The 22,488-nt window shown below is 39.7% G+C and overlaps 2 protein-coding genes across 20 annotated transcripts in view; both read right to left on the reverse strand.

The window, feature by feature from the left end:
* Nucleotides 1-152: 152 nt before the first annotated feature.
* On the reverse strand, nucleotides 153-15,674 carry LOC147800163 (uncharacterized). Its single transcript, XM_087133260.1, has 5 exons — nucleotides 15,555-15,674; nucleotides 12,585-12,663; nucleotides 4,135-4,272; nucleotides 2,202-2,318; nucleotides 153-1,325 (listed from the first exon to the last, which is right to left on the reverse strand). Exons 1-5 carry the CDS (start codon nucleotides 15,627-15,629, stop codon nucleotides 1,258-1,260), a joined length of 477 nt encoding a protein of 158 aa, XP_086989386.1. The 5' UTR covers nucleotides 15,630-15,674; the 3' UTR covers nucleotides 153-1,257.
* A 384-nt stretch (nucleotides 15,675-16,058) lies between these two features.
* Nucleotides 16,059-22,488, reverse strand: part of LOC110988633 (inositol polyphosphate-4-phosphatase type I A-like) — a 69,781-nt gene continuing 63,351 nt past the window's right edge. For 18 of the 19 annotated variants that reach the window (XM_022252353.2, XM_087133252.1, XM_087133255.1 and 15 more), the window contains 4 exons: nucleotides 22,066-22,163; nucleotides 20,922-21,034; nucleotides 20,604-20,758; nucleotides 16,059-19,702 (listed from right to left, as the gene is read on the reverse strand). In XM_022252353.2, the coding sequence (XP_022108045.2) occupies nucleotides 19,567-19,702; nucleotides 20,604-20,758; nucleotides 20,922-21,034; nucleotides 22,066-22,163 (502 nt within the window). In that variant the 3' untranslated portion in view covers nucleotides 16,059-19,566. Of the gene's footprint in view, nucleotides 19,703-19,742; nucleotides 20,478-20,603; nucleotides 20,759-20,921; nucleotides 21,035-22,065; nucleotides 22,164-22,488 lie in introns of those variants that run through there. The other variant, XM_022252360.2, reaches the window with a different exon arrangement.

The following is a 22,488-nucleotide window of genomic DNA, read 5'->3' on the forward strand; positions in this document are numbered from 1 at the left end:
ACAGTGCTTCATGTCCAGTTTCATTTTAATCAGTATCTTACTGATTCAATGTTTTGAAAAAACGAAGTTTACATCTCTCCAAGAAAAGATCTTGTATTTTGGATCAAATGTAAGTAAATTTTCACACAAGAAAAAGTAATGAAACACTGAAGTATGGTAAAACTACATGTATAGACAACTTTATTTTGTAAAAATGGGTAAAAACTAAAAAATATTTTCTTACCACAAAACAGGTGACATACTTGATACCTCATGTCGGCTGCACGCGTAACCAGAACTTAATTATTCCAAAAACACCTTATCATGAAAACTGACTTCACATAAAAGCCGCTGCAGTGATATTGGACAGTTTTCCTGCATATGAAATCTCAGCGGGTTATCAACCTCCATTTTCCAAACTTCTCACACTTTTGCCACCTCCCCGCTCTGTCTTTTGTGATTCCTTTTTCTTTGAACAGAACAATCTACACCAAGGAAAAGGCACAAAATGAGTTTCCATTTTCTGAAACTGTATGAGTCTACAAAAACCAATAAGACAAAGTACTTGTTAGAGGAATCGAAATACAGAAACACATGTATGTCATTACATCAAGTTCACTTATACCTTTCTTGCATAGTCAGAGTAAATACCCATACAAAATTTGGCATGTTTGCATGTCTATTCATGAATGCTCTCCAAATGAACAAGTCAACTCAAGATATTTCTCTCTTAGCTTTTAAAATATTGTGAGAGTTAGTACAAAAAATACTGTTTTACAAAAATGCAGTCATTGATAGAAAATATTTCAAAACTTGAGGTGGGTTCTATAATACATCAGCAACATTGTGCACCCTACGAACATAGATTTGGAGGTTCTCGCTGAGCACCAATTAATAAATACGTCTACAAAACTTAAGTACTTTCCAACTATCTACATGATTAGATACACCCACAATAAAAAATACTCATTACTGAGTTAATGAACACGGAACTGTAAATAGAATAACAGCAAACTAGATGTCTGAAAATGCTTTTGTTTTCCTTCGTGAAATAAAATGAAGGATTGGAAACAATTTTTTTAAGGAGAGTATTCAATACACAGGAGTGTTGTGTCCCTGACAAAAAGGAAGTCAGTGTACAAGCGGCTCATTTTAAAGTGTGAACATACTTCCAATAAATACTCCTACATAATTAGCACCAATGGTATATTATTCAGCAGGCAGTAGCATGTACATTGTTCAGATTGTCATGAGATACCGAGGGCTGGTAGGCTGGATTTAGAAGACACAGGCTTGGGCATCCAGTCGGTCTTCATCAGGAACTGTGGACAGATCTTTGGGACATTCTGAGAACAACAAAAGACAGCAGTCTTGTAGTGTATTCAATAGATTCTTGTGCAATGTGGGTTAAACTAGTTCCATCAATGAGTGTTGCTGTCCTCGTAGTTGGGTGTGGTTTGCTCAAGGATGGATCCAGAACCAACTTTTTTGGGGAGGGGAGGCAGCAAACTTTTCTTTTTAGGAGGGGGCCACAAATTTGCGGTTTTTTTTCATGCAACCTCCCTTCCCTTTTTGAGGAGTGCACACAGTGGTCCATTCGGGGCTTTTATACTATTTCAAGGAAGGGAAATGAAAAAAAAACAAAATTGCCTTTGCCTTTCTGGGGAGGTGGGTGAAGGAATGGCCCCTGCTGGCCCCTCTGGATCTGTCCTTGGGTTTGCTTAACTTGCAATAGTTGACTAAAGGTGGATACATGTAATCCTGCCTATAAAACAACTTTATGTATGTGCTGGGTATGGTATACAAACATGACTTTGAAACAGAATTTCTCAGCACATTATGTGCTGCAAATGACGAATAGGTGTCAAAGCAGACTTCTCATTACCTTAACCTCCAAGGGTTGCTGGCCCTAACCTTCCCCATTCACCCAAAGTTAAACACCCATATGGGACTTTGTGCACAGAGGCTGTTGGACTTTGTTTTTCTGAGGTATGCCAAACCCAATGCAAAAGCCAGCTGTTATGGGCCAACCAGACCTATCCCTGCAGAATTAAACACTTTACTACTGTTTAATTCTGTGTGGTTGGGGAAGGTTAGGGTTAAAACCAAGTTGGTAGAAAACTAGAACTCCAGCAGCTCATCATATCCTTTCAGCCCATGATTCTTATCAATTCCCCAAAGCATTTCTCAATGATGGGCCAATGAACCAAATGTGGACTCACTTTTCTCACAGCGATGGCCATAGAAGCCAGTGCCTTCACACTTGCAAAGGTACACATTGTTCTTGGTCTGTACACACTGGCCCTTGTTCTCACAGTCATTCTTGCGGCAGGTGTCTCCTGCAACAGTGAAGAGACATACTACATGACACTATGACAGTTTATATCACCAGTGCGGCTGATCAGTCACAAAATAGCTGGAGAAGAAAGTACAACCTTTTGTGATAGTGCCATATTTGTGAAGCCTGATTTTAAATGGTCTTTTCTTTCTTTAAATGCAGAGAATTCCCATCAAAGTTCAACAGGAACATGGGAGTGAGGTAACAGATATGGTAGACAAAGTTCCGGTCTGAACTATGCCTATCCAAAATTGATGTAGGCAACAAGAGTGATAGGCCATGTCTGAATCACTTGGCTATGGCTTGAAATTACACAATTCAATGGGAACTGAATGTGGCCACTACCATAGACTTGTGTAATTTCAGGCCCCACCCAAGTAATTGGGACACGACCATAAACTTTTCAATTATTACAGTAGTTGAAATCTGAGCATGATATTTTGACATACATAGATTAGGTTTTCCACTGAAAAAATATCAACATTTCAAATATTATATTGCCTGTAAAATGAAATGTAATTTCGCTAAGGAGAATTCCTCTACACTTGGCTTTGGTCTTCCATGGCAACCCCAACAGTGTAAAAAATTAGTCCATTATCCTTGGGCCAACTGAACACAAAGCACAACCCTGTGAACATGACTAGAGGCCAAACTGTACTTTCTGCTGTCATCACAGAGGTCAAGTTGATTTGGACAGCACATTTTGTATATTTTCCTCACTGTCTGGCAAACCCAGACAGGAAACCCAACCCGGTTACATGTTCTACAGAGCCTGCTAATTTATATATTTAGTTTATTAAGTGCTGTATGAGATGAGACACCTGCAACCCTTACCCATTTACAAACTGCAAAGTTGTATTAACATGCAAACATGTAGTATGAGCAATCAACCAGTAATATGCACAAGGTGTTACTGCTGTGATATCAACATGTGCAAACAATATTTCACACAAGTGTTACTACATGTATTATTAAACAAAATAAGCCTTGGAATTATAAGTTCAATCAAGTGCCACGGAGGGACTAGTAAACCAGACACACTGCATAAAAAAGCAGTTTGAGAATCCATTCAATGACTGTGACATCAGTATGATTACATTAGATGTAAGACAAAAGAATTCCTTTTCAGTTAAAAAATTCACACTTTCTATACAAAAAAACGAGCAGTAGTATTAGTCTAACTGCAGTCCAACTAAAGCAAAATGCCTAGATTTCAGTCCTGCTTTTTACAGGATTTGTTGTTCAGCAGCGTGTATGAGCCATGACAATAAGTCCAGCCAAGCTGAAAAGTTTGTTTCCTGTACCCCTACTGGAGCATTGTCCCTGGACTGGCCTTTACACGTATATAGCATGGTCCAGCCCGCTCCATTGTTACAGTGTGTACCGTAACAAAGGATGCATGGCAGTGCTACAACATGTACTTCTATTATTGACTACTGGAGGATATTTTTGACTAAACTGTTCGTCTTCAAATAAGAATAATAAAAAAACACACTCCTTTACTGTTTTAAATACCACATCCTGTAGCAAGATAAGTGCCAGTTACAGGATTGGTAATTACAACCAACACAAAAGTTGCAATGGAAAGCCTTGCCATAGCTCCATTGGCATCACTGCTACTAAGCGTTGTGCGCTTGCATTTTCCATCAAATTCAATTCCATCAAATACTACACAAAACCAGGATTTAGCTTCTGGAATTCTTGCGCCGGTTTGGGATGACAAGCCAGAACAAGCCTTCATGGGTAAACCACAGACTTAGCGTCTTAACCCTACTGCTTTAAATGCAATCCAAATCCTATCATCAATCATGTCTCACCAAAGAGGGCTCTTTGGCATCGCTTGTCACTTCGGTAGTCAAAAGGGTTGTGACATGCCATCTTGGTGGAGCAAACACACTGCTTGTCAATCTGATCACATCCATAGAACTCCTTCTCCACACAGTCACTGCTGACAACTGGCAAATGAAAATACCAATTACTAGACGTGAGCTGGGTTTCAAACCAAACCTACATGAAAAATACAAACATAACAATGAAATTTCTGGTCAAGCTGGAAACTTTGCATGGGTTGTTATGAAACAACGCTGCTTTTCAAATGCCATGTTTAGATTTCACATGAAGTGAACGCAAGCAAGCACCCATTTCTATTTGAAGTGTAAATCAGAAACTACAGTGCCCTGTTGCAAATTACAACCAAATTTTACGGTGACACTTGACGCTTTCATATTATGTCAAAGAAACTCCTCCAGGAATCACTACAAATTAATTACCCATTCCAACATCATCTTTTAAAAAATGTTTTGTACCACACTGCATGAGACTCAAATAAAATAACTAAAATGACAGGTGTATGGTAAAAGTATAAAACTTCAACATGCACATGAATTTACCCCAAAGGTCGTTCCAGTAAATGGCTACACTGTTTTATGATACCCAGGATGCAAGAAAACTGTTTACAGTATTGTTCTCAACACCTGCAGTAAATTTACCAAAAGGTCAAGCAGGCAGCCATACTGGGAACACTCCCTGTCGGTTGGGGGGAGGACTTTATGGGTGCACTGCCCAATTCAAGGGAAATTCTTGGGCAGGCCGAGGCGCTCAAAAAGTACCCCTACAGTTTATTTGGAAAAGAGGAGATTGTGTGGCTCAAGAATTTGTGGGATTGTAAAAGAATGGCCCAGAATGAACTCCCTAGATTCAAGGGCTCCCATCCCAGGGCGAAGCATAGAAAAATGCCACTGAAAAATTGTCCCAAGAGCCTGAAAAGGTGGAGGGATGTCATTTGAAAAATGGCCGCTGACAGACTTGGGAACGTTCACTTTTTGGAAGGTGAGTTTGTTTTGGGTGGATAATTAAAAATTTCATTGGTTAACCTACTAAAAATTGAAAATCAATTGAGAGCTGAATGACCCCAGAACACTTTGTTTTTTGTTTGAGAGGCCTGAGGGACTTCGGTCGCCCGCACCGGGGCTGCAAACGTGGTCGATTTTACATTGTCTTCAATGGGGCTTCAATTAGTTCAGTGCACCCTATATTTCAAAATGGCGGCTTCCATGGGGGCTTGGCGGTGGAGATTTAAAAATGGTTTCTGCTGTTTACATTCATCTTAACTAGGGTTTGGAGACAAGAAGAGGTTCTGGTAGACAGTTTTTTGATCTGTTACAAACTCAGCGGTGTTTTTTTTTATTGACAACAGTACTTCACAGGTATAAAGAGTTTACAATATGCAGTGTCTATGTACAGTTTGTACCAGTGCCGTGTAACACATACTGAAAGCAGACTTTAAACTTTTCAAACTTATCCTTCAAACTTTTTAACCAGTCAAACTCTACGGCATGGGCTTTCATTTCTTTGATCCGTTCAAAATGGATGAAGACGATATTGAAATGTGGTGTGAGAAGATAAAGAATAAAATCTCTAAAAAGAGCATATTTGAGCCAGCAACAGGCTGCAGGGAGTGGATTGGCAGCACTAAAGGGAAAAAGGGGAAAGGTGGAAATTATGGAAGGATGAATGTCCACCTTCCACTGACAGGATCAAATGCACGCATGAGGATGAGTGTGCACAGACTGGCTTACATCGTACATACCAAGAATTTAACATTATCTCGGGGGTACGATGTGAGCCATATTTGCCACAATTCTTTGTGTGTGAATTGGGACCACCTGTCCCTGGAGTCCCGTGCAACTAATAATGCACGGAAAACCTGTAAGAGGAAAGGGGCATGCATGGGGCATGACAACTATCCGCCCTGCATGTTGGAGCATGGTTGAAGTAACTGATGTAAGTTGCTCCCTGGACTAATCCAGAAAAGGGCAAGCCCTATCCCTAGCACTTTCAACCCTAGTTGACCGTAACCCTAATGCTTTCAACCCCTAGCGTGATGTAACCCTAACACTGTCAAACTTAAAAGTTGGCAGACTCTGTTCACTTTACACATTCATTGTACAGTAACTGTGCTCTGAGTAGACATTTCGGACATTTTCATTTTCTTTGCGTTTGGATTCGTCGTTTGGCCCGGGATTCAATTGTCCTGGATTGTACAGGGCCTGTGCAGTAAAGTAAGCATTGTATCTCTCCCCTCGACATTGTGCCCTGCGCTTCTGATATCCTTTTGACTTGGCACGCTTTCTGTGATATTTTTGCTTTCTGTCCATTTCAGCGAGAGCATGTGCTGCTGGGGAGCCAATGCTTATTGGACATCCAGCTGCTTTGCATTTCTTTATGATGGAGTTTGCATGCCTGTTATTAACAAGGTGCACTGAGCTGTGATCTCTGGCTGCAGCGTTCCTTGAAAAGGTGAGAGTACCTTTAGGATTGGTCATTCCAAAAGCATGATTCATGGCTTCACTCTTTTGGGTACTCATACCGTACCTTGTTTTTTGTAAAGCCTCGTACCCGATTCGTTTTTCCACAAGTTTCTTGAGAAGGAACTCGTCGGCATTGGACAGCTTAAGCTTTCCCCTTACATAGCGTGGCATGTAAGGGAATTTATAATTGCCTTTACAAATTTGTGAACCTTTTCGGCACAGACTATGATTCCCCGCGTAGCATTTTGGGATAGCGTTTGAAACCTTAGCTGCAAACTTTTTCATTTTCTCAACATTTCCATTACATTTTTGGAGGATTGCACTGGCTTCAGCTTGTGCCCGATGACTTACATCATCACCAAAACGATTTTTCAGTTGTTGTCTTTGTCTCTCAGTTCTATATGCACATTGGGGGAACATAGTTGTACTGAAATTGGCATTACTGACAGCAGAACATAAAGACCTATTCAAATGAGGACAGTCCAGTTGCTCCACAGGGTCTGTGTCAGTTCTGGTCCTCATGTGGGATTTTAAACCAGCTGCCAAATGCCCGTCTGCATCGGTGGTCACGCTGCTCACTAACAGGGACTCCTCACTTTGTAGCATTTTCGCAGCACATCTCAGTCCCCCTTCCTTCTCGTCTCCCATGTTAAATTCAGGTCGGCGTGTAGCTGTGCATCCTTTGTGTCCGGGGCACTTTGTTTTCTTCCCCTTTGCTCGCTGCATATCTCGACTCTTGCAGAGTTTGCTTTCGTGATGATACATGATCACGTACTTCGAGGAGGTGACATTTTCACAGACCGTGTCTCTGGTTTGTGTTGCTGGTACAAAGAGAGTTTGTTTCCGGGCATTTCTCAGTGGGTTGTTATACTGTCTGTCCATCTCAACAGCAACTGGACTCTCCCTCTCGAATCCCTGTAGCTCGTGGATGTCTTTCACAGTTCTCCTCTTTGCAGCCATGTCTTGCAGGTTCTCCTGAGTTATAATTTCACCGCATTTGTCTGCAATCTTTTGCAGTCCCCTACCTGAAGGAACAGTCGTGTCCATAGCTGCCAGGAGCCTTCTTGCACCTGCTGCTGCGATGCCGGTATTGTAGAGTCCAACCTGGAATGCCATGTTTGGAGTAGCAGTGCGTCGCCCAGGCCCCTTTTGAGGTATGTCGGTGTACAGTTTTTGTCTCTGTGTCATGAAGCCGCACTTTTTGCAGTGCATCACTTCCGAAACAGCCAAGCCTCTGCATTCTTCTGCCTCTGGCATGAGTTCTGGTTGGCTGTCACACCCGGGATGCAGTCTTTGGTGATCAAGTGTAGCCTGTGCACCCAACTGCAGTGCTGAGCGTAAACTCACAAAGCGATATCCTCCCGATTGATTTGTTCCATCCCTGGACTGGAGCTGGTCGAGTGCAGTAATTTCTGCAGTTTTCGGTCGGAGCAACATCACATTTCTACACTTGGCCTCTGCTGTTGGTAGCGCCTGGCAGAAAAACCCTCTTTCGTCTCTGCAAACAGCTAGCTCAAGCTGCTCAAACGTTGGTCGAACATACCGAGGCCTATCTGTCTCAGTTGCATCCTCACTGGCACAATGCAAAGTTTTGGGTGTCAATTCATGCTTCTGTTTGAACCAAGTTCTTTTCTTCTTAAAAATTCCCCGTCTAACTCGACCCATAGTGTCAGAGACAATATTAAACGTTGGCTCAGTGCTTTTCTTTGGGTCACTCGGAATGATTTTGTCTTGAAATGACTGATGTCATGCTTTTATTAATTTTGCTCCATAGTGATAGGGTGTTTTGTTTAAATTGGTTTCCAAGTGGCCAAGAGTGAACTGAGTTTCCAAGTGAAGGTCACCTAATACGTCACAAGTGTTTCTGTGTGTGTCTCCTTATAAGTATGCCACTTGGACAGGCTGTTGTTCCCCTGGGGGCAATAGCCTGATTGTTTCTGTGTGTTGCCAGGGTCACATTTCAATAAGTGGATTCCTGCCCATTAATTGTTTTAAATATGTGCTATTCTGATCAGCTTGCAACTTTTATGAGGAACAATCTGAATGATTTCTCATCAAAATGCTCCCATTTCCCATTTCAAATCAGTCCTTTCTAAACATTATGAAGGCAAGCCCAGGGGCTCTTTTCTCACTTAGTAATTAATTCAAAATAATTTCAAATGCAGATGGTAGCAGTGCTTGTGCTAATGGGGGGGGGGCAGGGAAGGCCTTTTAATCACAACTGTAATTGACTAATGAGACCTTTTTTTCAACACTTCTTTCAAATTGAGATTGGATTAACCTCCCCCCCCACCCCACCCCCCATTTTTAATGAGCAAAACGTCCCACTTAATTAAACTATAGAGAAACCTTCTAAAAATAACATGTGCAGTGGCCAAATAACCTTCCAAACCCAAGAAATCACAGACATTTGCCAAAAAATGCAACTACAAGTTGCTACATCATTAGAACAGAACATTGCTGCTTGTGTGCAGTGCAGTGAGAGAAGGCAGCCTTTGATGGCATAGACTGTGTAGATTGCTGTAGGCTGACCTTGAACATTTTGGCCCATAAATGGACATTGGATCATTTTTTGGAAAATTGGGCCCCATATGTGTAGACTTTGGTTCATCCTTCACCATTTAGTGCAGTTTTTCTGTGAGGCAATGAAATTTGGGTGTATATAAAGGGTGCACTGCCCAATTCAAGGGAAATTCTTGGGCAGGCCGAGGCGCTCAAAAAGTACCCCTACAGTTTATTTGGAAAAGAGGAGATTGTGTGGCTCAAGAATTTGTGGGATTGTAAAAGAATGGCCCAGAATGAACTCCCTAGATTCAAGGGCTCCCATCCCAGGGCGAAGCATAGAAAAATGCCACTGAAAAATTGTCCCAAGAGCCTGAAAAGGTGGAGGGATGTCATTTGAAAAATGGCCGCTGACAGACTTGGGAACGTTCACTTTTTGGAAGGTGAGTTTGTTTTGGGTGGATAATTAAAAATTTCATTGGTTAACCTACTAAAAATTGAAAATCAATTGAGAGCTGAATGACCCCAGAACACTTTGTTTTTTGTTTGAGAGGCCTGAGGGACTTCGGTCGCCCGCACCGGGGCTGCAAACGTGGTCGATTTTACATTGTCTTCAATGGGGCTTCAATTAGTTCAGTGCACCCTTATGTTCTACACAGGATGGCATCCAGCCAGCTACAAGGCCCACAAGGTCAGTGGCATGCCATCTGTAATATACACCCTTCAAGTCACATCCACATTCCACAAATTTGAGGTCTCCAATGTACATGTGCAAACAGGAATTTTATTTCAACAGCTGTTTATACTGATCATGTGTAAATTATGTCCAATCCTTTTTTACACAAATTTTAGTGTACATCTGAAAATATGCAATATATTTACAAAGAAGGAAGGCCTATACATGTACACTTACTTTTGTTTTGTTTTTTTTTAACATCAGTACCTGTACATCACCTTTCACCTGCAGAGCCAGGCTGATCTTAATTTTGGATTAGAGCAAGACCTTTGATAGTCCCCCACCGAGGTCTCTTAGCAAAACTCTATCATGTCAGAAGCTGAAATAAGATCCTTTCTTGGATGGACGATTTCCTTACCAAACATCATCAGAGATGGTGGTGATTGACACTGAATCATCAGAAACACCATCCATGGTTTGAGGGGTTCCCAAGGGAACAGTGTCAGGGACCTTACTTTTTTGTCAATAAATGATTTAAATGCGAGCCTTTCATCAAGCATGATACTATTTACCAATGACTGAATACTTTGAGAAATTAATGTCATTTAGAAAGACTGAGTGCCTTCAAACATCAATAACCTTAAAGACTGGGAGTTGTGAGAATCATTCTCAAAAGAAATCAATCTGTAATTAGTACACAATGGGCGGTCGTATCCTTCAAGAAGTGAAAACCCACCCTACCTCAGTTTAGAACTTTCATCTGACATGTCCTGGAACAAAAACGTTCAAGATTTCAACAAAAGCCAATGGGATCTTGGGTCTACTAGGGAGGATCTTGTCCTGCAAGAACAGGTCACCTAAAACTAAAGCTTATTTGGTTTGATTCACAGGGTTCTCCCCAGGATGGTTTTAGTGCCGGCAGGACTATCTAAGCGGAGCGCCACCATCGGTTGGCGCGGAGCGTACCAGAAAATTTTTGGAATCTATACACAGCCTAGAATTAGGGATCTCATGTCTGAAATTTCTGAAATTTCATAAAAAAATTGAAAATTTGTAATTTTGGTCAACTAGGAGGAGGTGATAAATTTAGACGGGCAATTGAATTAGAAAAAAAAGAGTAGAAATAAATATTGATTTTATTCTGTAAATCCCTTAAATATTGAATTAATTTCTATCTCTATGATGGCCATAATTTTTCATTGCTATTCAAATCATTTTTCTTTTTTTTTTGTGTGTGTTGAAAATAAGGCGAAACATGCAAAATTTTGGCGGAATATTTTCCTTATTTTCTTTGTACGAAAGTTCGTACAGTATGCATATGGGATAACGGCATTCATAAATGTGTGCGGAGTTAATATTTTCACCGTGGGATAAACAACAATTAACGAATGCGGTGCGATTGTTGGTTTAAAAAACGATCGCAGTGATCATTTTATGCAACATCGAGCAGAAAATACATGCACCGAATGTTGCTAACCGTGGTCGGCGCGGCGAAAAACAGTCACGGTCGATTGTCAGTTTTGCAAGTACATGTAAAATTGTTTTTCTGCCAGATTTTTAAGTGTTTAAACGAAGTGTGAATGGGGTCATTTGCAATTTTGTCTTTCTGAAAGTAAAGACAAATTTTCTTTTCAAGTTGTGGAACTGGGTAAAATACGGAACTGGACAAACAACGCTGTACATCATGGAGAGGGGGTTTTCCGATCTTTGCGCACTGAGAGCGTTGCATATGCAAGCCTATGTGTGGCCTTCCAACCAATGGAAAGATTCGTTACGCACTATGTACACGTGCATTGCGTGTAACAAAGCCTCCTATTGTTAATATTTGGTCCAGATATGTTGCATATGCACGTACGTGGGTGCGCAGACGATATGCATGGCAGTGCAAAGTGAAATTTATGAAGAAATTTTACGGTTTCTTCACGATCTTCATATCTTCACGATCGATCCCTCGACCAAGATGCTATTTTATTTGGGTTCTTATTGGGAATACGTGCCGGTCGGAAAAGTTGATTTGGCAGATTGTGGCGGTCGGCAATTCTGCGTGCCGGTCGGGCCCGACCGGCGCCGACCGTCAGCGGCAGATCCCTGGATTCATTCACCTTTGGAATATTTGGGATCCTAATACTAATAACCACTGAAAAAATCCTGAGAGGTAATGCAAGATTTGTTATTAATGACTACAGCTATTATCTCATTAACAACATCCATTCAAGACCAGAAACACATCAGAGTACTGGACGATTCATCTACATGTACAAGCACATCTCTGAAAATACATACCCCCAAAACATGGAATTTATTACCTGAGACAGCCCATTGTGTTCCACTTTTACAAAACTTCAAGGATCACCCATTAGAGATCAAACTGGCTGTATTGCCTTGTATTGTGCTTACTGTATGGGATAGTTACAGCAGGGGACTGTATACAAGCCAAAAGATGCTGAACTATGAATGCATGATTAATCAAGGCTTATGGACATCAATAATCATGATATCGGTACTAGTGGCATTCAATAATGTAAGATTTGTAGTGATTCCTTAATTAAATTCAGCGCATATTTTTGCAAACTGATACAAAAAAGTAGGCTCAAAACACACGGTTTTGTGCACGAGCCAAGAAATACAAAATGAAGCTCCCAACAACTTTCCTCTGCTTTCTAAAGTACACGGTACATGTAGGTGTAATAATGTAAAAAAAATCTGAAAAGAGTTCCTCTCTTTTGTTTTCTAGAAGCACTTAAGAAAATCTGGAGAGAGGTCAGAAGAATAATCTTACCTGTAGTTACTAGGATGAAACACGAGAGGATCAGGAGGCAAAGACGAAGACTGTCCATGATTCCTGAAAAAGGCAGTTCCTGAAAAAGGGCAATAAAAAATGTACAAATGGGAAATTTACAAGATTTAACTCTTTCAGCTTAATCAAAAAACAGTTTATGTTTTGGAAAGATTTTGAAGAATTGAGGCCTGGCATTATTACTTTTCATAGGGCTTGGTGCCCCTTGAAAATTTGAAACACTGCCACTTCTTTCCTTGCATTTAATAACATATTGGAGGATTTACGTTGGTTCTGTAAAAAAAGGCCTTTGGAATAAGGGTTAACATGCATACAGCACAGGCAAAAAACACACAAACTTTTTATGACCCAAGCAATGCAAAACCTACAATGCATGGACATACATGTACATGTATGCTAACAGACTGAATCAATTCAGGTGATTCACAATAGTGTGCCACCAAGAGTTTGCAAGGCGTCGGCCAATCATAACGCGTGAAATTTGTCGACCCTTTCCAAACGCGCAGTGGGTCAACAAATATGAGCACAATTCTTTTATCTAAATGACCAACAAAAGTTTTCAATCTCTTTACTGGGAACAACCATAGGCCTACTAGTGTAAAGTGCTGCAAAAAATTACATCACAAAAATGTAGACAGTAAAAGACAGGAACAGATGAAGTCCTTTCACAAAGAGTTGTCATAAATCTGTCAACTTTTAATGTTTAGTCATTCACCACAAAATTTTGTAAAATCTGAGCTATAAATTTGTGCTATATTTTTTTGTATTTCCCACTTATTCTGTATCTTCTATTTAACACAAGAAAATTTTGATCGCTGTACATGTATGTTTGGTTATATGACTAGATACTGGTGTGCAATACGTATTTGAATTTGAGTAGTTGACTCCGGAAAAGTAAATGATGTGGTAATTAAAAACTTAACACAGTAATTATTTCACAACAAACCAGCCCTAGTTGCAGGATTATTTTGGGCTAAAATACCAGCTTGAAAGGGGTATGTTTGAAAATTTCCAAATTAAGCCAAACACCATGAATATGTGCAATCACTCTCACCATAACTTCACCTTTTGCAACATTCAGTGTCTGAAGTCCTCCGTGGAATCATAATGTTCCGAAGACAGGCTGTGTAAGGTACAACAGCCATGTTCAACACGTAGGCTACTTCTAACTTGCCAAACATTTTGGGAACTGCCGGCAAAAGTGAGACGTGTGCGCTGCCCATTTTGCCAGATATGTTAAGGAAAGCTTCTGTTAGTAATAATGTAACCAGTCACCTAATCCTGGCAAAGGGGTCAGTAAATGGATATCACCTCACACCTTGTGCACAAACCCTATGACAGTGGTATTTTCGGCATGAATACTTTGATAGAGTGAGACTGTGAGATTGAATGGGTAAAGGCAACCAAACTGGAAACAACGTGAGTGAAATCATTCAATAAATGGTCATTAGAAAGCGGAGAGACAAAGGATCATTTGTGTGTGCAAAAAAATTTGCGATTATAAGACGGTGCGCCTAAGATTTCACCACGCCGACACGAAATTGCGTACACGGATGTGTGGCTAAGGATGGTGCAGTAGCAAGGGTGTCGGTTACTTCACCCCATTTCCACTTCGCCCCATTTCCACTTCACCCCATTTCCACTTCACCCCATTTCCACTTCACCCCATTTCCACTTCACCCCATTTCTACTTCGCCCCATTTCCACTTCACCCCATTTCTACTTCGCCCATTGATTATCGTTCATTCTGTTCTTCAGTAACAGAGGCATAGGCCTAGATGCAACAAGTAAGAACATCAACGTTTGAGTACCCAAATAACAATCGGTTAATCAAACTTTCAAAGGCCAAAACAGTGCTTCCGATTTGACCGCTGGACCCAAATTTTTCAGCAAGACCCTAAAATTGTTATTGGCAAGTCAGAAAAGTTTTCTTCATGTTTCGTTGTCGCTGTGGTAAAAACTTGAGCACAAAGCGCTGGTTCCCGCCATGCGGCACCCATTAATTAATGCTGTAGAGTTTTCTTTAATAGGCCTAACTACATGTCGTTTGTGGAACTCCTCTCACAACCATTTTTTTAAGAGGCTTAAAATTAAATTAATGTCACCTGCGTTGTCCATTATGGTGAAAATGCATATGGTTGGACTAGCATCAGGGTTATTTCTCATCCTTTTCAAGTTTATTTCAAAGCGACACACACAATTCTGTTCACATCATTTGGGTAATTGTCAATGCATCCAGACAGCTGTACCCCGGTAATCAGATAAAGCTCGGTGCGCAGGAAATTTTGTGGAAACATGCTCGCTTCAAGTACCAGCAAAACAACCTAAAAGTAAACTGATGAAGGCAGAAAATACACACATAGACAAAGTACTAATAATTAATGTGAAGAAATCTTGCAACATCAATTTTTTTTTTTGATGCGTGACGTATCACGTACAGGAATGGTCGCCGCGGCATACATCACATAGATAGACTGGTCGCCACACTCCATTATGCATTCTCTTACACGGGTGCGGCGCGGCAGGAACCAGCGCTTTGCACTTGTGTTTTTACTACAGCGACAACGAAACACAAAAAATTTGGGTCCGGCGGTTGGGAAATCAGAATCATGATTTGGGCCTTTAAAAAAATGGATTATCTGATCATTATTTGGGTACTCAAACGTTGATGTTTTTACTTGTTGCATCTAGGCCTATGTTACTGAAGAACTGAATGAACGATAATCAATGGGCGAAGCAGTAATGGGGCAAAGTGGAAATGGGGCGAATGGAAATGGGGCGAAGTGACCGACACCCTGCCACATGCACACTACTAGTCACAACCAAACGTGAGCACAATTCTTTAGAATTCCATCCCAAACATAGAATTCATAACCATGACATGAAGTACTAACAGCAACTGGCAAACAATTACAAAAGATATCGTACATTTAAAGGAAAAATATCACTTACAAAGATTCTAAAGAACAAAAAACAAGGCTCGTCCCCAGTCCTCTGGCCGACTCCAGAGTGCAAGTACATGAACATGCATGAATAATGTGTTTTAGTCGACTGAATAAAATAACACTGAACGCAAACGTAACACAGTCAGTGTCGGCCACTGATGTCCATTATACACAACGACCCATCAATGACCGCGAGACTGGGTACCAGACATGCGATGCTCCTGTCAAAAAATTTCACAGAGCGCCCTCTACCACAAAAAAGCGCTGTCGTCTGCAACTTCCGTCTTGTTCGAAATTGTTCATTTATAATTACATGTACACTGTATAATATTGACGAAACACAGAAGGCGGTCATATCTATGCACACCATTTTACATTTTCCAAAAATAAACCAAACTTTCTCCTACGATGGCCAGACTTTTGCGAGCGACAATGGTGAAAAACCTTCAATGGTTAATTGGTTATACGTGTCAGCAAAATAAGCAAGTTTTCTTGATCAAATTTAAATGAATATTGTGTTGATTCAATACAAGTTCTCCATTTTATTTCCGACAACAATGAACAGTAATTAAAGATGAACGCATTAAAATAAATAAGGGGTATTGATTCCACAAAAAAAATCAACATTTACTGAGGAACAACATCTTAAAAGAGCAAATGGCATTATTGATTACACGACAGTTTTGAAATTTACCAATGTGTACCATAACATACACAAAGATGCAACAATTATGCATAAAATAAATGGCAACCTTCTTACAGGCATTAACAATTTTGTTAAAAAGTTGTGCTGTGAAGCAAAATCAAATTAATGTTTAACTGTTTGCCATTTAACTGCCAAATAAAAAATAAAATTTAAAAAAACTCAAGCTCTCAATTGAAAGTGTCTTTAAAGATTCACAAATAAGAAACACCGATAAAAAAAGAGCACAAATGGGCACATAATTTAGCTGTACATCTATTTAAAAAAATAAGAAAAAATTATGGTTCATTTGAGTCAGCTGATAATTTTCACCCTCATTCATGATCCTTGTCATTCTTTTTTTCCCCCACAGACCTGCCAGATAAACCCTGCAATGTTCACAACCTGGCATTTCCTGTTTTTGAAGAATGAATTTTTACAACAGGCTGTTCATGTCAGATGATTTACAATACTACATTAGAATTCAAGAAAACGGATATTGAATGGGTTGCTAACAATGGTACAAACAAATGTTGGGAATTTACATATTGGTGTCAAATTTTAAAAACTAATAACCTATCAAGAAAAAAAAAGAAAACTTGTAAAAAGAAAACGGTCTGTACAATAAATGAAACATCTTATAATTTAAACATCTCATCAGAAAAAGATGTGAAGTTATGTGTGTTTTTCCTTATACTTTCTTGTTAGAAGCATCAGTATCTGTACTTGTCAGAAAGTTCATGATATAGATTGTTAAAAGGACGGTGGAAAATAGGCGCAGTGACATATTTCTTACATACTGTAGCAAGAAACTGTACAAAAATCATAAGAAACAATATCCTTAATAATTTACAAAAACTCAGAATCCCTGTCCAAATACATTATGTTTTAAATAAAGGTTTTCCCCAAAGGTGGTATTTTTAGATAGCAGTTATTGGTTGATGTTCTCCCAATTTTTGTACAAAGAACTACATGCACTTAAAAGCAATGGTCTAGCCACAATGGTAATTCCCTTGTTCTTGGTATCACCAACTTGTTTTCACCAGTTAACTCAGGGAAAAGTATTCATTTTATTCCACTTCAACACTTACTAAATACAAAGCAACACAAAATCAGCTGTGAACATTGTAAGCACAGTGGCTTTGTTCATGAATATTACTTTTGATACTTGTGGGGTAGGAAGATATGGAAATGTGTGCTACTGGCAGATCACACTGCACAATGATTACCTTTTCCTCCATCTTAAAATAACCCACTTGGTGCAGGAACATACTCCCCGTTATTCTACTTCCTGTTTGTACACTTTGCAGTACATTCAAGTAACATACTTGAACACAGCCACAGTGGCTGGAACACAGCAACAATCTAAGTGAATTCTAAGAACTAAAAACAACAAAATGCCTCACTATTTTCCAACAAACATCCCTGTAATATCTGAGAAATATATGTATCACAAAGGGTAATTACAGGGACAGACTACATGCATGACATGTTTGGCTTCTGAATCCCATTTCTTATGCAGAGGCCAATTTTAGCTTTTGTTGGGTGCATGAAATGCCAACTAGAAGATCTTGTTTAAGTAAGAAAATCTGGCAAACTGGCACTGAGTGCTGTGCTGCCTCACAGTTCACCCTTCCTTTTAACACATCTATGCAAAGAAAAAATATCTCCTGCTAAATTTGTCTGTTTCTTGCAGGTGCTGAGGACAAATATGGACAAAATGCTCATATATTCTTGGTAGTCAAGTAACATAATCAGCCTCATGCTCTAAGATGAATTGCTCTGTTTTTTCCTCTCCATAAATACTACTGAATTCTTTTAATATTGAGACTTTGAGCTGAATCTGATATTTCCTGATATAACTACGCCAAAGTTTCTTTGACAGGTACCTTGATCCGATCTGAAAAACAAAATTACATTCAACAAAACTCGGTATTTAATAAAAGTCTTTCCTTTAAAACCAAAACAACCAAACTCAGTATTTAATAAAAGTCTCTCCTTTAAAACCAAAACATCAGTATCATTTTGTTAAAATATTAATGGAAGAAAAAAACATCAAAGATGACTCGATAAAGATTTGTTTTGTGTGTGTGTTTCATTCTAAATAAACTAGTACCCTTAATTCTGTGTGGAGTGTTTCCTTTAAAATATCATTCTCCACTTGGTTTTTTTTCTTTGTAATTATATATATATATATATCCGTGGTATTTTACACAACAGTTTACAAAATTTTTACATTACATTTATGTACATCCAAAACGTGGCAATTTAGGAGTGTTTACCTACAAATTCAAAACAGCCTTTAAAAGTATGGGACATGAGTACAAGGCTGAATTAATTCATGGACATACAATTATCAACACAGCAATACAAAGATACTTCAGTTTCTCATATCTCTGGTCACGACACCTTCATTTCTGGTTTTTCTAAACAGCAAATAGCCACAGAGTACTGTCCAAACTATGGTCTGGCAACATTTCTTTTGAGAGTTCTTCAACATCAACAAGTTATTTCACCTAACCAACCTTAAGAATCTCGCTGAAAGCTGCGAAACTTGATTCATAATGTATGTAAAACAAATTAAACAAATTATTGCCAATTCATGCAATTTTTTGAAATACTGTAAAGAAAATCCCTGCACCATGCAAGAAAAATAAATCAAATAAACAAGTTGCATTTGTCCTTGAATGGGTTTAACTAACAACTTAGCAACACCTTTGCTAGTGATTTTTTTTCTATATGAATAGAATCATTAGTCATCACCTCATAATTGTACCATTAACCCAGGACCACTGAAATTTCGACAAACTGGAGCGTATTATTCACCAATTATTTGTGGCTTTTGGGGTCACACCTGACAACGGCATTCTCGGTTGTTGGTTCAAAAGACATCATTGCACGGCAATGTCCTCCTCAGGGCAACAAAGACTGAGCTGGAATCCTGTCTTACACCAGTGAGACTGGACGATTCCTTGTGAGGCCACATGTTCCTTACTTCCGCCCCTCAGGCTGTGCCAACAGTAGACCTTGGTAACTGCAGTTGGCATGACCTCTGACCCTGACATGTCTCAGCCAGATCAAACGATCCACACTGTATGTCAGTATGGTTTAAAAGAGTGTAATAACCCGTAGTATAGTGATGCCAGCTCCAATATTCCTGAGACGCATCAGATATATTCATAAGCTGCACAGTTTCCTCATACAACGACCTTGGGTCAGGGGTCAAATAGGGTTCAAGCAGTATGGTAATTGAGTTCAAGGGTCACTTTTTCTCTCTCTCAAGTTATTGACACTGTAAAGTTAGTAGGCTAGAGTTTCAAGTTTGTTCTGCCTCCTGCTATGTGGCCACAGTTTTTCCATATGTACCCTCGGGTGGGCGGTACAGCTTGGGGAACGCCCTCAACTGCATCTTGTTGAAGGCATACTTGGGGGAACCCACATTCTTCCGTGTGTTGTCACGACGGGTGCCCTCACTAAAAATGAACAGAAATCATACAATATGAGTATTTGGGAGTCACAGATGAAATTTCTGCAGTGAGACATGCGATTTAGTTCTGTATTTTCTCAAGTGCTGAATTACCTAACTTTCAGGAGTAAATTGCTAGAATTTCCATGGACTGCAATTTTAACCACTTCCTGCCGGGTGGAATTTGCATGTGCATGATGAGTTCTAGAGGGATTTTCAAGGTTTTCCGTTTTCAAACTTCTTCAGAAATTCATAACTTCATTTACTAGACGTTACACCCACACGAATGACTGTCTGGTGGCTACTTTAATCTGACAGGCAACCTCCACAGATGCATGAGTATTTCAGCCAGGCCTGCCGCCCAGTAAAGAGAGCCCACATTGTGCGGTGTTGCGTAATTTCCTTTGTTCCCAAAATTGGCCCAGTGCGTCGCTGAATGCCAGTGGTGTCTTTTCAAATGTGGCCAGATTAGCATGCAGTGGTACTGTATCACTCATCACTGGAGCACTGGAACGCTTTTATCCCCGTTGATAATCCGCTGGCACTGAATGCCACAAACAGTGGTATACTGTTTCAAAACAATGATGGATTACCTCCGCTAATGCCAACTGAAAAATGTTGGCAATTCCCAGCAGCTTGGTCTTTTGTTCCCGAGTACGGTCTTTTGTCACAAGGCCCAGCTCTTTTATCCGATTTCGGTTACCCCGGCTACGCATACAAACCCAAGGTGCCCGGATCCAGAAACCCTGGAGGCAAGTGGTTACATGCTTGCATGATGAAACCTATAAATATTATGTTTGGAAATATCATAATTGATATGAGTCACTTATGAAAATATCGTAACTGACTCTTGGTGATTAATTCCTACAAGTGACAGTGGTAGAGATGGCGGTTTGGAGATGTCTCACCTTCTCATGGTGTCTAAGAGGTGAGTAAACATCTGGGAGTGGAGTTGATGTTCGTCTTGTAGAATCATGCATTCTTCCAGAGTGACAGACATTGCAGTGCGGTCCTTGGCACTCTTGCAGGATGTGAAGCGGATGCCATCCAAACGACGTGCCAACTGTAAAACCAGGGCATGAAATAGAAAGAAGAATTTCTGAAAGACCAATCCTGCAACTGATGACGTTCCAAAATCAAATCAAGACAGTGCTGTATTGATTTAACCAAGTAAATATGCATATTTAAAGATTTATTGAACAGATGCGAACTTTATTTTGCCAGACCTGTGAGCTGATATGCAGGATTTCGACATTTTTATTCTTTTTAGTGCTGATGTGATGTCTAAGACTGCTCATTAGAACATCCAAAGAGACGGAACTACGGGTCTCCCTCCAATCTGTGAACAAAAAGTGAGTAAAGTTTATGTTCCTCATTCAATAGTACTCTTCGTTAGTAATTCCTCTATCTTCAAAAACTGCAGTGTTAGCAGAAATTACAATCTTGAATCTTATTGTTTAACTGCAAAGTACAGTACAGTGCAATTGAAAGTTAACCTGATAAGTGGGAAAATTGTTCACACTTTTCCCATCTGAGAAAATGAATATTCATTCCACAAACTGTGAAAAATTTCCCCTCAGTCGCAAATTTTTTTACATTTTCTTTTTCACAAGTGGGGAAAATTTTCACAGCTTTTTTTTCACACATGGGAAAAATTTTCACACCTGTTTTTCACAAGTGGAAAACTTTTCACAAGTGGGGAAAAAATGCACACATTTTTCAAAATTGGGAAAAATTTAACACCTTTTACCCAATTGAGAAGGAAATTAACCCCAGCCCCAACAAAATCAATTTTAAAGTATGAAGTCACACGAGTACATGTAGCCAATAGTTGCACACTGTTCTGCTCACAGATTTTTCGCACAGTGTTTGCTAATTTTTTGCAACGCGCTATTTTCGCACATGTTGCACTAGTTTTGAAGTTTTTTTGCAAGTTTATGGACATTTTTTGTACCGTTTTCACACATTTTCACCCCAGATTCACTGCGAATTTGCAGAGGGGAAAAGTAGCAGTCAAAATGCAAAATTCGCCTGCAAATGCTTTTCCCTTTTTTTTCTCAGTTGTTTTCCCAGGGTTAACTTTCAATTCCACTATACTGTAAAGGAAGAGGGGAATCTACTTGTGATACACAACAAATACATGTACATCCAGACCTGTTCGGTAACCTAAAACACAGTTTGACATTGCTAAGATTATAATACACTGATTACATGACTGAAATGAACACATCTATTCCAAATACATCATGTACAATATAAGCCAGAGACTAATCTAACTAGTGACTACCCAACCAAGCACTAATTGTAATTCTATGAAATATTCTCATAGCTGTGTTCTACTGTAATGAGAGTGCTACAAAGGCTACAGACCTTTCTGGGGTATCATGTGCACAAGACGGCTGTAGTAGTTGTCCAGCTTTTGCAAGCTGTCTTGGTTGATGGTGTCTTGGAGTGAGGTATCGCCAAATCTGAATGGGTGTCATTGATAGTCAGTGAATTACTGTAAAAATCTACAGCAAATGAAGAACAAGTTACCTAGGTTCCCTCAGATTAGAATTGAATTCACAGTCATGCAACTAAGAAATTGGGAAAATACCAGGAACTTCTAAGCTGCACCAGATTTTGCACTGTGTTTTCTTTTTCAACTTGTAATAGAATACATAGGAATTGAAAAAAAAAAAAGGAAATCAGATGAACAACGGAAACAAAAGAGACCAAAAGCTCAGCTGAAATGTTTTGCCCTGTGATTGTTACTGGGCTCCTTAGTGAGAGATTTCCTCCATTTTAAAAGCC

The sequence above is a fragment of the Acanthaster planci genome, linkage group LG02 (genome assembly GCF_054643075.1).
Source record: "Acanthaster planci isolate LZ-2023a linkage group LG02, COTS_SCS, whole genome shotgun sequence".
NCBI classification, from domain to species: Eukaryota; Metazoa; Echinodermata; class Asteroidea; order Valvatida; family Acanthasteridae; genus Acanthaster; species Acanthaster planci.